Source organism: Pagrus major, chromosome 14 (assembly GCF_040436345.1).
Source record: "Pagrus major chromosome 14, Pma_NU_1.0".
Classification (NCBI taxonomy): Eukaryota; Metazoa; Chordata; class Actinopteri; order Spariformes; family Sparidae; genus Pagrus; species Pagrus major.
Window position 1 is genome coordinate 13,547,275 of NC_133228.1, and position 14,772 is coordinate 13,562,046.

General features: G+C 41.0%; 1 protein-coding gene across 1 annotated transcript in view; it reads left to right on the plus strand.

Moving 5' to 3' along the window:
• ccdc146 (coiled-coil domain containing 146) overlaps window positions 1-14,772 on the plus strand; it is a 52,899-nt gene that overhangs the window by 35,983 nt on the left and 2,144 nt on the right. Inside the window, exons 19-22 of the mRNA XM_073480934.1 lie at window positions 12,031-12,141; window positions 12,297-12,434; window positions 12,932-13,057; window positions 14,595-14,717. Of these exons, the coding sequence (XP_073337035.1) occupies window positions 12,031-12,141; window positions 12,297-12,434; window positions 12,932-13,057; window positions 14,595-14,717 (498 nt within the window). The remainder of the gene's footprint in view (window positions 1-12,030; window positions 12,142-12,296; window positions 12,435-12,931; window positions 13,058-14,594; window positions 14,718-14,772) is intronic.

Sequence of the window (14,772 nt, forward strand, 5' to 3'; positions counted from 1 at the left end):
GTTTCCGGAAAATTACAGCAAAGTGCAGGTGTACTTTCGAACTGTTGTGTGCTCCTTGTCCTTTTTTTTCTTGCAAGGGCTAGAGTTGGGCCTCCTCCAGGTGGATCATTATTGTATTGAATGAGCATCGCAGAAGCTTGTGTTATTGTTTTGTATATCGCCCCTGCAGTTTGTCCACTAATTTGTGCAGATTTTGCCTTCAGTATACTGCTGTCCACATTTCCACAGTGTCCAATCACAGCTTGACGCCCGACTACATCAGAATGTGGCCACAGTTATTAGATTGAGAATCCTATCTGGAAGCAGTTAGGCCTGTCAATTAGCTCTTCCCGGTGCGATCGGATGATAAAAACTGAAAAGATTGTGTGTCTGCAAGATTTTCTTTGGAAACTTCTTGCAAATTCTGTGTGCGTTTATGCATGTCCAAGCCAGAGAATTTATCCAATAGTGCTTTAGGCCATTCCCAGCAAGGTGTGTGTGTTCCTGACCCTGTGAAAACTACAAATTCGGACATTTGTATGATTTATGTGATGTCGATGAAGAGTCCTCAAAGGATCTTAGAAGATTGTGTGTACATGCCAGCTGTGTGTGTTGAGGGTATTCCAGACTATTGTTCAGCAGTTTTTTGTATCTTTGTCAAGTTAGGGGAAAACCAAAAAGAACAGTTGAGAACAAGCTCCAGAGGACAGGACTTAAAAACATGCAGCTTCACTTAACAGCGTTACTAATGAGCATATCTCCGTTTTGAAATACTTTCAAAGCTCCAGCGTGTAATGAGACTTTTGAACAGCTCTATTATAATTCCAGGCTTTCTTCTTAATCTAATGAACAAACTCAGTGATCATTTTCTACTTTGCTTACAGTTAATATCAGAAAAATATGTATTTTGACCAAACTCCAAATATTCTCCAAAGACTCTCAGCGCAGACTCTCCATCACTTCCCCGTCCACGGCTTTGAGAAATACAGCATTGTAAGAAAGTATCGTGTTTCCACCCATCAAAAGTGGTCAGTTTCAGCCTCTTTTTTTCAGAGGTTTTGTTTTCTTGAGGTGGTTAACATCCTCACAGTTTTGAACAGACTCAGAATCACAACTGTTGTGAGCTAAACTCAACAGACAGACATGTAGAAAGGAGATGAGGATCCAAACCAAGAGGGACAGACCCAAACAACCTCACAGTGCGCGAGTTTCACAGAGACGCACATGAATAAATAACATAAAAAAAACAAACACATACGAGCAACTTTTGCAATACATCGAATGACAGGCGCATAGAAGGATAGAGATTCGAGAGAGGCAACACACACAAACGCACACACACGCTGATTTTCCCTGCCAGTGGCTGAGTCGAGGGACTGGGTGTGTTGCTGCTCGGGATCAGAGTGACTGGTTTTGACTTGCTGTTGGACCAGACTTCTCTCATCTGAGTCTTGTGCTCTTTTGGATGAACACAGCGTTGGAACAGACTCCACCATGTGCTGCCTTTTTTGAAAAACGCCCCTTTCCATTTTCTCCATCTGTTGACTCCTTCTGCTGTTTATCATTTGCTACAAGAACCCTTGTTGGTGCCATCTTTTGTCTTTCACCCTTTTTTTGCTGTTGTTTCTGTCATCATTAGTTTCTTTACTCGTTTCCTCCTCACCCATCCTTCTTTTTATTGTTCCTACGAGACATTCTTAAGGGTTTTGTTTCATTGGGAGTATATTATTTTACTAGAAAGTCCCTTCCACTCTCCTGTCCATTCTCCCATTTTTCTCTTCTCGCCTTTCTTTTCTGGCTGACCTTGTGTTTGGCTGTAGATACGGTACATTCCTACCTTCTGTCCTTTTTGCACTCCACAGATGGAAATGACTGCCAGTTGGTCAGTCCACAGCTTTGGTTCAGACTGAAATATCCTGACAGCTATTGACAGCACGATCCCCAGAGGATGAATCCTAAAGATTTTGATGATCCCCCGACTTATCCTTTTGCACCACCATGAGATTGATATTTTTGTTTTTTCAGTAAGGCTTTCTCGATAACAGTAAAAATGAAAAAACGCGCAATTTTCAAGTCAACCACAGGGGATGGCAAGCAACAGACATAACAGCATGAGATCACGTCTTGTACAAAACTACAACTGTAAAACCAGCAAAAATAGCTTGCATTAGCATTCTTGCACACACAATAAAAGGGAAAATGTCCCAGAGACTCAACACAGCAGTAGTGGCAGGATTCTCTCTCTACCAGTCAACATCCCCCAGTTCACAGAATTACAAGTACAATAGTGTCCCACACGGGATGGAAATTTTCTCAGGATTATAATACCACACAGGAGAAAGCCACGTAGCCTCCGCCGCGCTCACTCTAGAAGTCCCAACTGGAAACACAGACCGGTCCCCTAATTGTCCTAATTCGCTACAGCTGTGGCGTTCATGACCCATGGCTGACCGGCAGACCAAGGAGGCAGGAAGAGAGAGAGAGTGCAAGTGACAAGCACGTAAGGAGATGAAACATTGTAATGGTGACAGAGGGATGGTGTTTCATCCTAACACAAAGTGATTTACACACAAAAAGATGCTAATACCACATAATGGGCTGTTGAGCCACCCTAAATCACCGCTAGCGGGAAATAAATCCATAGCAACAGCCCTAGTTTTGCTATAATTCTGCTCGTCATTCGTGTCCCCGTCAGCATGAGCTTTTCATTTAACATCACCTTCAGGTCAATTTTCCTAATACATTGGTCCTTTTTTTTAGTACCTGGAGACTTATTGACATTCCCTAATCTCAGCTGTATGTTGAGTTTTTGGCTAATTATTAAATGTTAGCATGCAAACGCCCTGAAGTGAGAAGATGGGTATGGTAAACATTGTATCTGCTAAACATCAGCATGTTAACATTGTCATTTTGGGCACGTTAGCACGATGACGTTAGGCACAGCGCACTCTTAGTTAATGTTGAGTGCAGCCTCACAGAGTTGCTAGCACTGCTGTAGACTCTTAATGCACATCCAGACAAAGAATGAAGACTATTATGAATGATAACATTCTGTAACCGGCTTCAGAAAAAGGATATTGATGACCTGTTACTGTTGCATATTTTGCAGAGATATGACAGATATGAAACCAGAGGTTCACAAAATTCTTCAATGATGAAAGGAGTATGGAGATTCCAACACTCTGTTACAAGAGTTGTCATCTTTTGAAGACAAATTTTATTCATATTTTTATGAGTCAGTGTCAATTGTCTTGGTGATCGTCATAGAGAACATCAGTAAAGACAAAACAAACTTCCACCAGCGCTAAAGACCTTTTGGCAGTATGTTTCAAGTAGGCTTGCGACGATGTGAAAATTTCATGTCACAATATTCCTGGCCAACATAAGTGCAATTCACAATATTATCCATCTGATTTAACTTGTTTTTGTAGGGGATACAATGTGCAAGCAATGCCTTCAGCCATTCAAGATAAATCAGGAAGCTAATAAAGGACTGTACGTTAGCAAGTAGGAGAGATTTTCAAGTCATTCATGTGAGGATAGTTACAATTATCTATACTACGATTATCCCGATAATGAAAATTCACCTCAATCAACTTATTGTAAGTGTTTTTTTTATCATGATCTCTGATAAAATATGGTCCCAACCCTAGTCTCAGGTAAAATTATGTTTTTATGTGTAATTTGCAGCGTAATATTAAGTTACAGAAACATTTAATACATTTCTATCGTTCATCAAATTGCTCTGAAAGTGACCCCAACGACACAATTCCCCACTGTCCTCGTTATAGTTGGTGTGGACTCCACCGTACACTCCAGTGAGAGCATTTTTAAAACAATCCATATGTCATTATCGTTATAGTCATCATTCTTGGCACATGCGACTCCTGGAACTTTCTAACAACCAACAGTTGCACCCCTTATTTAGTGAATCACTTCTGTTCATCCATCCATGCACTCATCCAGCCATCCACTCATTTCACATCTCTCCCTCTCCTCTGTGTGTAAATAGCAAATCATTTTCTAAATCGCTGTTTTCCCTCGCACAGCCATCTAGCTCCCCTGGGTACGGAAAGTGAATCACAGGGGTCTCTCCTATTGCAGGAGGCTCGCCAGCTCGATTCATTCTCCCTGAGAATTCATTTTCTATGCGGGTTCAATTTCCATGCAGCTGCCTTGCTGTCGATTTATTATACATATTGTGTATTTGTATTCATCTGTGACCAGTTTATCTGTTCGTTGCAGACGAGTCCCCCCCTCCCTTTGATGGGAAATTTTGACAAAGATAGATCGGGCCATCTGTGAGACTATTGAAGTTCAATATACTCTGAGGCTTTCATTTGCTCTGAGGAATTTTAATTGCTGCAAAATAAACAGAGGTTGGTGTCGGATTCTGAATTTACAACTTGTTTATGAGTCGCTGCCACGTCAACGCCTCAAACGCACGTACAGGTGCACATGCATCAGCGCGCACACACTCAGATCAGTGCTGTGTTTGTGAGGTTGTGATGATACCATTGCAGCAGCATCTAAATATTGTTCAGCAGTCCTCTAACGACTAGCTTTACTACTCATATAAAGTCACATGCACTCAGAAGATCACAATCATACAGAGATATATATTTATAGAAGGCACACACAGTCAGTAATGGATTTACAACAGGGTGGGGCTGACTTACCGCACTGTCCCTATGGAGGTGAGTCATATTGTTAGTCTGTCCATCTCTTAAATCTTCATCCAAAGTGTCTGGAACTTATTACCACGGGGAAACCCACTGTGACCGGAGTGAAAGTGAATGTGTTATTGTATGTGTGAGACAGGTAGAGAGACAGTGAGGAAAACAAGCACACAGAAATTAAAAGGCTGATACTGTAACAGCATTGCGCGGTGTGTGACCATTAAAGTCATTGTGTAACTCACCTCTGAAATCTGAATTCTCTTCACACTGCTGCCTAAATACACAAGAATTCTCCAGCTCTAATCAGACAAATCAAACAAAATCAAAGTTGGGACGTGTCCCAAACGTAGTCCAATAATGACGTGTTTTTGTTGGACCACCAATAAGTCCACTTCTCAAGATTCCCACAGTAGATTCCAGAACGATCAGAGATCACAGAATGTGATAATCTGCTAATCTTGTTTGACATATAGTCAGTTGAAAACTGTGAAAAGACAATGGGCTCTATCTTACACCTGGCGACCCCTTTGTGCCGTGCACCTTAATTATGTCCCAGATTATCTGTTGTTTAACAGCAAAAGGGAGTTGGACACGCCCTAAACGCACTTACACCATGGGCTTTAGACCATGCAACATAGATCGTTCAAACAGGGCCCATTATATTTAATGTTTTACCTAATCGTCGTAATTAATTTTTGTAAACATATGCTTATTCTGAATTTGATGCCAGGAACACGTTTCAAACAAGTTGGAACAGGGGCGTCAAGAGGCTCTGGAAGTTGTGAAATGTATAAAAACACCTGTTTGGAACAGGTAAACAGAATTGGTAACAGGTGCTCGTATCATGATTAGGTATGAAATCCTTGAAAGCCTCAGTGGTTCACAACCAAGGACGGGGCGATGTTCATCACTTGAAATGTGAAACACATGACTGTAGAAAGGATGTTACCACGTGGGCTCAGGAACACTTCGTAAAACCGTTGTCAGTAGACACTTTTTTCTTTGCACAGCATCTCAACTTTTTTAGGAATCAGTGTAGTACATAATGACAAAGAAAATCACCGTGGCTGCTTATATTCATTGTTGTGGTGATAACTCCATCTCATATGCAAGCACTGATTATTTTTAAGGTCATGCATTGTCTGCCCCCGAGGTTACCTTTATTTTAATGTCTTGTGAGATGTAGCCTGAGGTTCTTTCTTACCTCATAACTATTTCTGGCCCTGTATTCCAGAGACTGAAAGAGAGGGCTTTTGTTGTCAGGGGCTTCAAGGCTATGGAGTGATATGCTAGAAGAATTCAGGCCGACAGAGTCAGTACCCTCAAATCTCTTCTTCCCACAAGATATTACACCCTTTAACTTTTAATATTTCTTCATATCGCTTCCCATTTATTTTACGTTTTTCACTAAACCCCCGAATCGGTCCTGCTGCAGGTCGTACTCTCATTGAAAGTAAAACCAAGAGCTGACTTGAATTTTCTCCAGAGCAACATTACATGTGTAAATCAGTTAACTAATATTGCGTGACCTGCTGTCAAGCATTTATGTAGAAGCCAAGTTTAAGTGCATATTTTATGTTCAATTATAATTTATTCCTCATTTAGGGCTTTTGAAAGGTGCAGTTCAGCTCCTCTGCTCACATGTTCTGCTAATTAACCTTACGTAACCTTAATGTGATTATGACTTTACTGCTGTTTTACTTTACTGACCTTTCTGCTTTACTGATCTGTCCCTTTGTCTTTTATCCCTTTTAATTGTGAGGCACTTTGTAACCTAATTTTCAGAAGTGGTATATAAATAAGGTCATTATTTATCTTTATTATACTGTTAAGCATCCCTGCCATCTATTATGTGTTTTTGCAAGCCATCATGCTAACTATTAACTGAGCAGAAATTATGTAGATGATATGCAAATTGTATTCTGCGTAGATGTTGTCACACGCACAATGCTTTACAGCGTTCATGAGCCAAGAAAACAGCAATTCTTTGTGACTGTCAGATGAAGAAAACAGAGAGGCAGGCAGGCAGAACAGAGACACTGACACTGAGACAGATGAACACAAAGAGAAAGACAAACATGAGCGCATAGCAACAGAGGGAGAAGGACGGCTATAAAAATGTTAAGACCGAGGCCACAACAGAGAAGAGAAAAGATTGATTGAGGAGCAGAGAGAGGAGAAAGAGAGTGACAGAGACGCGCTGTATCCCATCCATCATGTAGTGTTTAAATGGCTCAGGGTGGTTTCATATGAGGGTGGAACGCAGATCAATCAGATTCAGATGTGAGGAGTGGGCACACACTTGTCTCAGTTGGTTATTTGCAGATTCTGACGTAGCCTGAAAAGTTCATATTTATTTAAAGCTTTGACATTAATGAGAAACATGTTTCTCACACTGAATGTTCATTATTCAATTATTAAATAGCAGTGAACTCGCTGGTGAAATGAGTACACAAGTCAAACCAAACACCAAGGATATAGATTGTGATTATACTGAAGTTGTAATTGCCCAAAAAATGTAATTTCAACTTTGATCTATGTTTTTGCTGTGATGGCACAGCCTACATTAGTGGTCTCTAGTCACCAAAGAGTTTGTAATACCACTTAAATGTGCAATAATTTCAGTAGATATCTCCGCAACACAGTACATAGTCCTCATATTGTCAATCCTGCTATTTATTCACATTCTGTTGACAACTTTATTTGATTTTTCAACTAAAGTTCTTACATATTGCCTCTTTAAATTACAATAGCGTCATGCAGTACATGGCTGAAGTCCGACATTAAGAATAGTAAGACACTTTCTTGCTTTGAGTTAATTAAGAGGATTGATTCCACATAGCTGTAAAAAGCAGCTGGTTATCTTAGCTTAGCATAAAGACTGGAAAAAGGGAGACATAGCTAGCCTGATTCTGTCCAAAGGTGACAAAATCTGCTTCCAGCCCCTCTAAAGTTAACTAATTAACATTATTTGTAGTTTGTTTAAGCAGTCCAACAGTTAAAGTGTAAAGACAAGAATTCAACTCTTTTTAGGGGGGTTATTTCTTGCACAGAGCAGAAACTCTTAATGCTAAACTAATTCAACCAGTGACTGCTACTGAGAGAGTGGTGCAGCATTGATCTACTATCCACTTCCTCATGTTTAACTGTATTACAAAACAGAGTGTGCAGGAACTCAACAATCACTCAGAACGTAACATGCTGAAACAGTAACTTTCAGTGGGAATCAGTGTGCATGCTGGTTAATTGGGATTACTAGCTTACACATTCTGAGGAGAAGCTGGTTAGCCTAGATTGCTAACTTTCAAGATTCAAGATTAATTTACCTGATATTACACAACACAAGACTGTGTGACAAAACTCAAGGTTTACTTCCCTCAGCTGCAAAAAAAAAATAACAAACACTATACAAAAAATGAATCAAGTCACATAAATAAACTAATCATGGTGAAGGTGCGTTTAGGAGTCTCACAGCCTCAGGAAAAATGCTGCTCTGTATTCTAGCAGTATAGCAGTGGTTATTGTGTATCTTTTGCCAGATGGTAGAATGGTCAACATGTTGTTGCTGAGTTGGCTGTTGCCTTTTGTTGTCTTGAATTAGTCTTGATTGAATTAAAGGTGACTGTTGGGCCTTTGGCGGTGATACAGTGTGCCCTCTACTGAGTGTGATTCTAGTATTTCTGTCTGCGGACATGTTTTGTTGGCGCAAGATGCAGTCATGAGACTTAACAGGTGTGTAGTCAAATTCAAAGATGGGCGTGGTTCGAGCAAGGGGGCTGGAAATAGAAGAGTGGCACCCCCTACTTTACTGCCCTGGCCCACATTCATGGACACCTTGTGTAGTGGAAACCATCACAGAAGCAGTTTTAAGAACTTTGCCAGGTGTTTGTATGTCTGTCTGTCCATCTGTGTTGGTCTGTCGGCAGATTTTGTCAACACATTAGCATCACAACCATGCAAGTTGCAGTCACAAAACTTTGCTTACTTTGTAGTCATGACTACTGATGAGTCGTGGGTCAGAACATGAATGTGTTGACGGATGTCTGATGTGATCCCATCGCAAGAGGCTTTCTAGTTGTAAGCTGTAGTAGAGGGCTGTGATTTGCTCCAGTCAGCAGCACACCAGTGCATCTCCTAGTTAGCTGGTCCTAAAATGTCAGTCAATCACTGTCAGGGGGAAATGCTCGTAAAGAGCTTGAAGCTTGCACATCTGCTAAATGGAGAAATATGCAAAATATTGTTGCTGCAGTATTGTACTGTATGTTTCCTGACACGAAAATTGGCAGGAATTGAAAATTGTGTCACTGATCATTCACAGTTTGGTGCCCTCCATTTGCATGTTCAGAAGGGAAATGGAATCATTTTACAGGCTTTGTAATTTTTAGCTTGTTGTACGCTCAACATGCTTTCAATTCCTTTCATGGTGAGCGCGGTCTTGTTGTCAAAGTCATATTCTCTGTGAGAACTGCAGATAACCCTGCTCCCTGTTGGTCAGCCCCAATTCCTGTTCCTCCACATCTCCCGTCTCTCTCTAATTCTGTCTTTCTTGTCTGCTTTCACATCCTATCTCTGCCTCCTTCTCTCACTGTGGCCTTCATGCTGTCTCTCCTTTGCTCTTCTTCACTTTATCTTCCTCTATCTGTCAGCCTTTTATCAGTCTCCTTGTACATCTGCTCCACTCTCATCTATGTCTCTGCCGTTCAGCTTATCAGCTGCTTACTGTCAGCTTTGTCAGCCTCTTAACTTTTTTTCTGCCCTCCCATCTGTGCATCTGCAACTTTAGCCTTACAAACACCCCTATTTAATCACATGGCAGTCATACTATTAAGTTGAAACTTGAGTCATATGACGTTCAGAGAGAAGCGTCTTTTAAAGGGGCTGAACACTGGAGTCTGTTTAAATCAGGCTCACTGTCTGTTTGCATAAGAGAGGCTTCATTTGATCTCTTCCGCGAAAGGAGGGAAGCTGGGAATCATCACTTTGTTCCACGCTGTCTTTCAAGGCCGACACGTAAACTCTCACATTAGATACAGACATGTAAACATACACGGGTGCGTGTACGTACACACACTGTATGGTTGAGTGGAGAGGAGCGCTTGTTTCATAAGCCAGGTCATGCCAGGTCAGACCGCCTGTGTACAACATTTTTCCACACCCTGTTTTTCCTCCTCAACTCCTCCCCACTCCTCTCTTTACTCTCTGCTGTCGATCCAATCACTGCATCTTCACTTATATACGCCGATCTCCCCAGGCGTCTATTCATTTTTTCTTCTTCTTCTTTTTTGTTTCTCTCTTCTGTCATCTGATCTGTTTTTTCCTCCTTTCTATTTTCTGCTTCGTCCTTTTTATGATGCCTGTCATGGCTTCCTTGATCATCCCAGCTTCATATATTTTCATATATAAAGACTGCCGTTGTTTTGATATAATGGGGCCATGGGTATTTGCATTAACTTCCTTGGTGAGATGTAGCTACTTTAATTGCTCATTTCTGTCTGCACAAGTTGAGTCTTCTTATTTGTCTGTCTCTTTAATCTACATGAAATAGTGAATATCAGATAGAAAAATGGCAAAGTGAATTGGGAAAACAATGATTCTTCTCTTTCAATGAATGTGGAAAATTATTTTTTCAATTGGTGGATTGACCAGTTAGGCAATAAAATGACGGAAAAGTTGACAACAAGCCCTAGTACCCTGTAAGGGTGAGAAAAATACTAATCCACGTGACATATGTATTCAACTATGTCTTTTCAAACTTCAGGAATCTGAAGATATTTTTTTATTTTTAACAAAGCACAAGTTTGTCCTGACTGTCCTTCAAGGTTAACACTGATACAAACTGAGAAAAGCAGATAATCCTTACATTGAAGGAGCTCGAGCTGTTGTAAGTTTGGCATTTTTTTTGATCGATTCAAGCTGTGAAGTTTTATTGTAAAAGAAATGAATTTCATGTGTCCTTGAGGTCTAATGCTCGGCGCTCGAAAATTTCAAACCTGCGAGTTCAAACAAGACAAATGCAACGCCACGCAAAGTTGTGGTTACTGCTTGTAAATTTGGTGCAAATCCATTGGATCCACACAACAATGGCAGCACCCATGGGGAGGGGAGCACAACTTTAGTATTTTTATGAGGCTACTAAATGGAATATTTAGATACATTTCCAAGTATAAAAGTGGCGTAAAATAAAATATATAATGGCTCTTGGCATATTCAGATTTTAGAACGACTGGACAACAAAAAACAACATGAAATGTTTGTCGCAGATTGGATCAAAACCACATTGGAGGTGGTTTGAAATACGATTCAAGTCAGATTTCTACAGATGTGTCTTAGTCCGGACACTCAAAGTGTCTTCTGTGTCACTTGTCCAAGTCCAGAGCGATTGAAGAGAATCACAGTGGCTACAAGACAGAGAACAAAGTCCATGGATAATCTTGCTGTGTACATCCATTGGCTACTAGCTTCCAGTCTTCTTCTTCTCTGCCTTTGATGGTGCACTGCTGCACTTTTAATGCGTTCCCGCCACCTGTAAATTATTGGTATAGTGTGGAACCACTGGCCAGTAATGTCTATTGTGTTTGTATGTGTATCCTTGTTCGCCGGACCAGACAAACAAAACGAGGGATACGCTAATTAATATACTGGTCCACAGTGCTATAAGAAGTACACCGCAGGGCATCTTTTAATTAAACTTTTAGATGTTAATTTTCTAAACAGCTAATCAATAAATCATATCAGCACTACATTTTTAACTTGCGCAACACTTTAAACTCCTTATTCACAAGCTCGTGTCAGCTAAAGGCCTGAATCTAAAATGTCTGCACTGTCCTTACTTTTAAAGTCTTTTGTCGTCCTGCCTGCTTTTTGTCTCTCGCCGCTCTTTTAACTCACATTCTTCATGCTTTCCTTGTGTATCCTCCTTACCTCCGCTTCTATTTCTGTTGTCTTAAGGGGTGTCAGAATATTAAAAAAACCCGGTCCCTGTGGTGTTTTAAATGTTGGTTTCTTTCATCACATTTTGTAGCTGACTTGTCACCTCGTGGGGACATAGCTCCCATATAGGCATCACATTCAGCTGAGAAACATCATTGTTTAAAATCCCCTGTGCAATAAGCATCCTAAGTGCCTGAAGGACAAGGTCCTCAAATACAGACTAATTTTAGACGTCTTACTTTTATACTTTTATGTTGTTTACTTATTCACTCGTGGCATGCTGTCCTGTGGGAAATAACTATTATTTCCATTACAGTGACTCTGTGAGTACAGCTTGGCCTGGATGTACAGTTTATATTGTACTGTATATGTCAGTACACTATATTTGTAATTACAGTCTTGTGTATTCTTGTTTTTGTCTCTAATTCTCTCTGTTTGTCAGTTGTCAGAGGCCAGGGACAAGACACTTGAAGGTCTGAATCGAACAGTCGATTACAAGGAGCTAAAAGGCAAAGACCCCTCAACTGTAGAACTGGTCAAAAAAATTGAGCAGGTACAACATTACAGGAGTTTGTGTGTGTTTGTGCATTTGCCATCCAGCCCCATACGTGTTTTCTATATAATGAATTTAGGTCATATTTCCTTCATAATGAGTGGTGAAAATACATGAATTGAAAGGCCGTAATCATTGCGTTTCTTTGCACGCAGCTCGAGGTGAATCTAGCAGAGAGAGAGAGGCAGGTGCTGGAGAGAGAACTCCTTGTGGACCAGGTGACCCGGCTCTCGAAGCCACTCAGCGAGCAGGCGGAAAACTGCCGACAGGACAGACTCACGCTGGCAAAGCAGGTAGAGATCCACTTGCACACGGACGGAGATGGAGCTCAGCTCATGTATGAAAGGAATACTCACTCAGATTAACATGTAAAGACCCTCGTTACGTTTTCACCAGTTAATTCACAGTTCAGTCCCTCACAAACACGTTGCTCGAGGAGCATGTGCGGTCCATGTGAGGAGCACGCAGAGTGGGCATCAAGGAGTTCACCGAGCATTACAGTTTCCTCTATGCCCTGTCTCCGTCTCCCTCTTCCTCTCTCCTTGACTGTCTGTATTTCTCTCTCTCACACACCAATTATAAATAGCCTCAAGATCGGGGTTCAGTTCATGTAATAATAATATGAATAAAGTGTGTAACCAAAATCTAAGCTCAAAAGTCAAACTTACAGAATTAGATGCATGCATTTCGTGTTTATGCACCTAGAGGTACAGTGAGATTAGAGTGGAACTCTATGATTAATATTGAATAACATTGGTGTGAAATTCTTCTAATCTGTCTGTGTCCGCAGCTAAACGAGTTTCGAGCTCACATAATGGACACCAACCAGCGTCTGATGGCCGTCTCGGCAGAACTTTCCATGAAGCAAGCGGCTGCTTTGTCTCTCGAGCAGGAGATCAAAGAGAAAGAGCACCAGGTCAGATCTGGGCCGCACATTCTCCCCTCAGTCTCCCACTGTGTTTCCCATTACGCCTGTCACTCTCCACTGACCGCGATCGAAGAGAGCAAAAAGTGTCTCGATGATAATTTCTCACTGTGTCCCGTCTTTCACCTCAAACCCATTTATTTTTTGCTTGTTTGTAGAGTAAAACAAATCAGGGGGTGAACACAGGGAGGGAAAGTAATGTTCAATAATCATAAATGAGGGAAAAAAAACTCAAAATAAAACAATGTCGATGAAGGTAAAAGAAACGATGCATGAAAAGCAAATGAGTTATCGCTAACACAGAAGATGAAGGAATCAGGGTTCATATTTAACAATAGTACAGAGCATTCACAGACACTGCTGGTCCCACAGCAAGCAGTTAGCTGACTTTTTAGAAAAGAGTCATGTCTGCAGAAGCTTTCTGTAGTCGTTTTGTGTCTCTTTGTAGTTGTTTTGTTTGTTTTTTTGTTGTTTTTTTTTACATCATCTTGAAGTCATTTTTTAGCTCTGTAGTTGTTTTGTGTGTCTTTGTAGGTCATTGTCTCTTTGTTGTTGTTTTGTTCCATTGTTGTTGCTTTGCATCATTTTGTAGCCATGTTTTGTCTCTTTGTAGTTGTTTTGTGTCTCTTTGTTGTTGCTTTGCATCTTTCTTTAGATAGTCTGGAGCTTTCAATCGCATCTAACGATCTTCCTCCACAGATAAGTTTCCGAGTTGTCATGGGGATATAGATGTTTTTTTCTGAACACTTAAAGGAAATGAGAATAAATGAGAATATTACAGTAGGTTACAAATTTAATCCTCTTCTTTTACTGTTTAAAGATAACTAATGTCAGTGTATTTATCCACAAGCTAAATCCATCTGCTGCTTCTCACCCCTCCCTATTGTGGCCGCTAAAAATGCGAAAGGCCGTCTGTAGAGGCAGCGTTTGGTTTGTCTTTCCTGGGCTATTGTAGAAACATGGCAGTACAACATGGTGGACCCCATGTAAGAGGACCAGCTCCCTCTGTAGATATAAAGGTCATTCTAAGGTAACGAAAACACAAGGAGTCTAAGTTATAGGTGTTCATACAAAACATAATAATGAATATTGTGTTCTGTTACTGCCAATAGACCCCCTAAGTCCGACACATTGGACCTTTAAAAGAAGGCAAATAGCCATCAGCTAAATCATCATTTAAGCATTTTAGATTCTGACTATGATATGAGCAGAAAGTCTCACTGCTTTCTGTCTCAATAAAAAATTAATCTACTAAAAATGAGAGGATTTCCCACATGCTTTGTAAATGTTTCAGAAGATGAGTGTTAATAACCTGAAAAACCCCTGCAGCTGATGTACGCCTTCAGCGCTGCAGACACAGCTACAAGAAGAAAAATGCAGAGGCATACGTTTGCCCAAATTCTGACACTAATACGACCATCTGTTTTGGGGGCGCAGTGAGAATTGAATCGAGCCAGGAGGGTGCAGAGTGGACCGAGTGATAGGAATACAAAGTGAATGTTTCCTCGCGCTGCCCCTGTGTTTCCAGATGGACAGGTGCCAACAGCAGCTGGAGCAGGGCCTGCCACCGTGCCCCGAGATGGAGGAGGAGTGGAGGAGGATGCTCCGAGACAAGAAGAGGAGACAGAGGGACAAAGAGGAGAGAGAGAGGGTAAAGAAACACACAGGCACACACAAAGATCACTGGTCAGGAATTGATTAAAGCG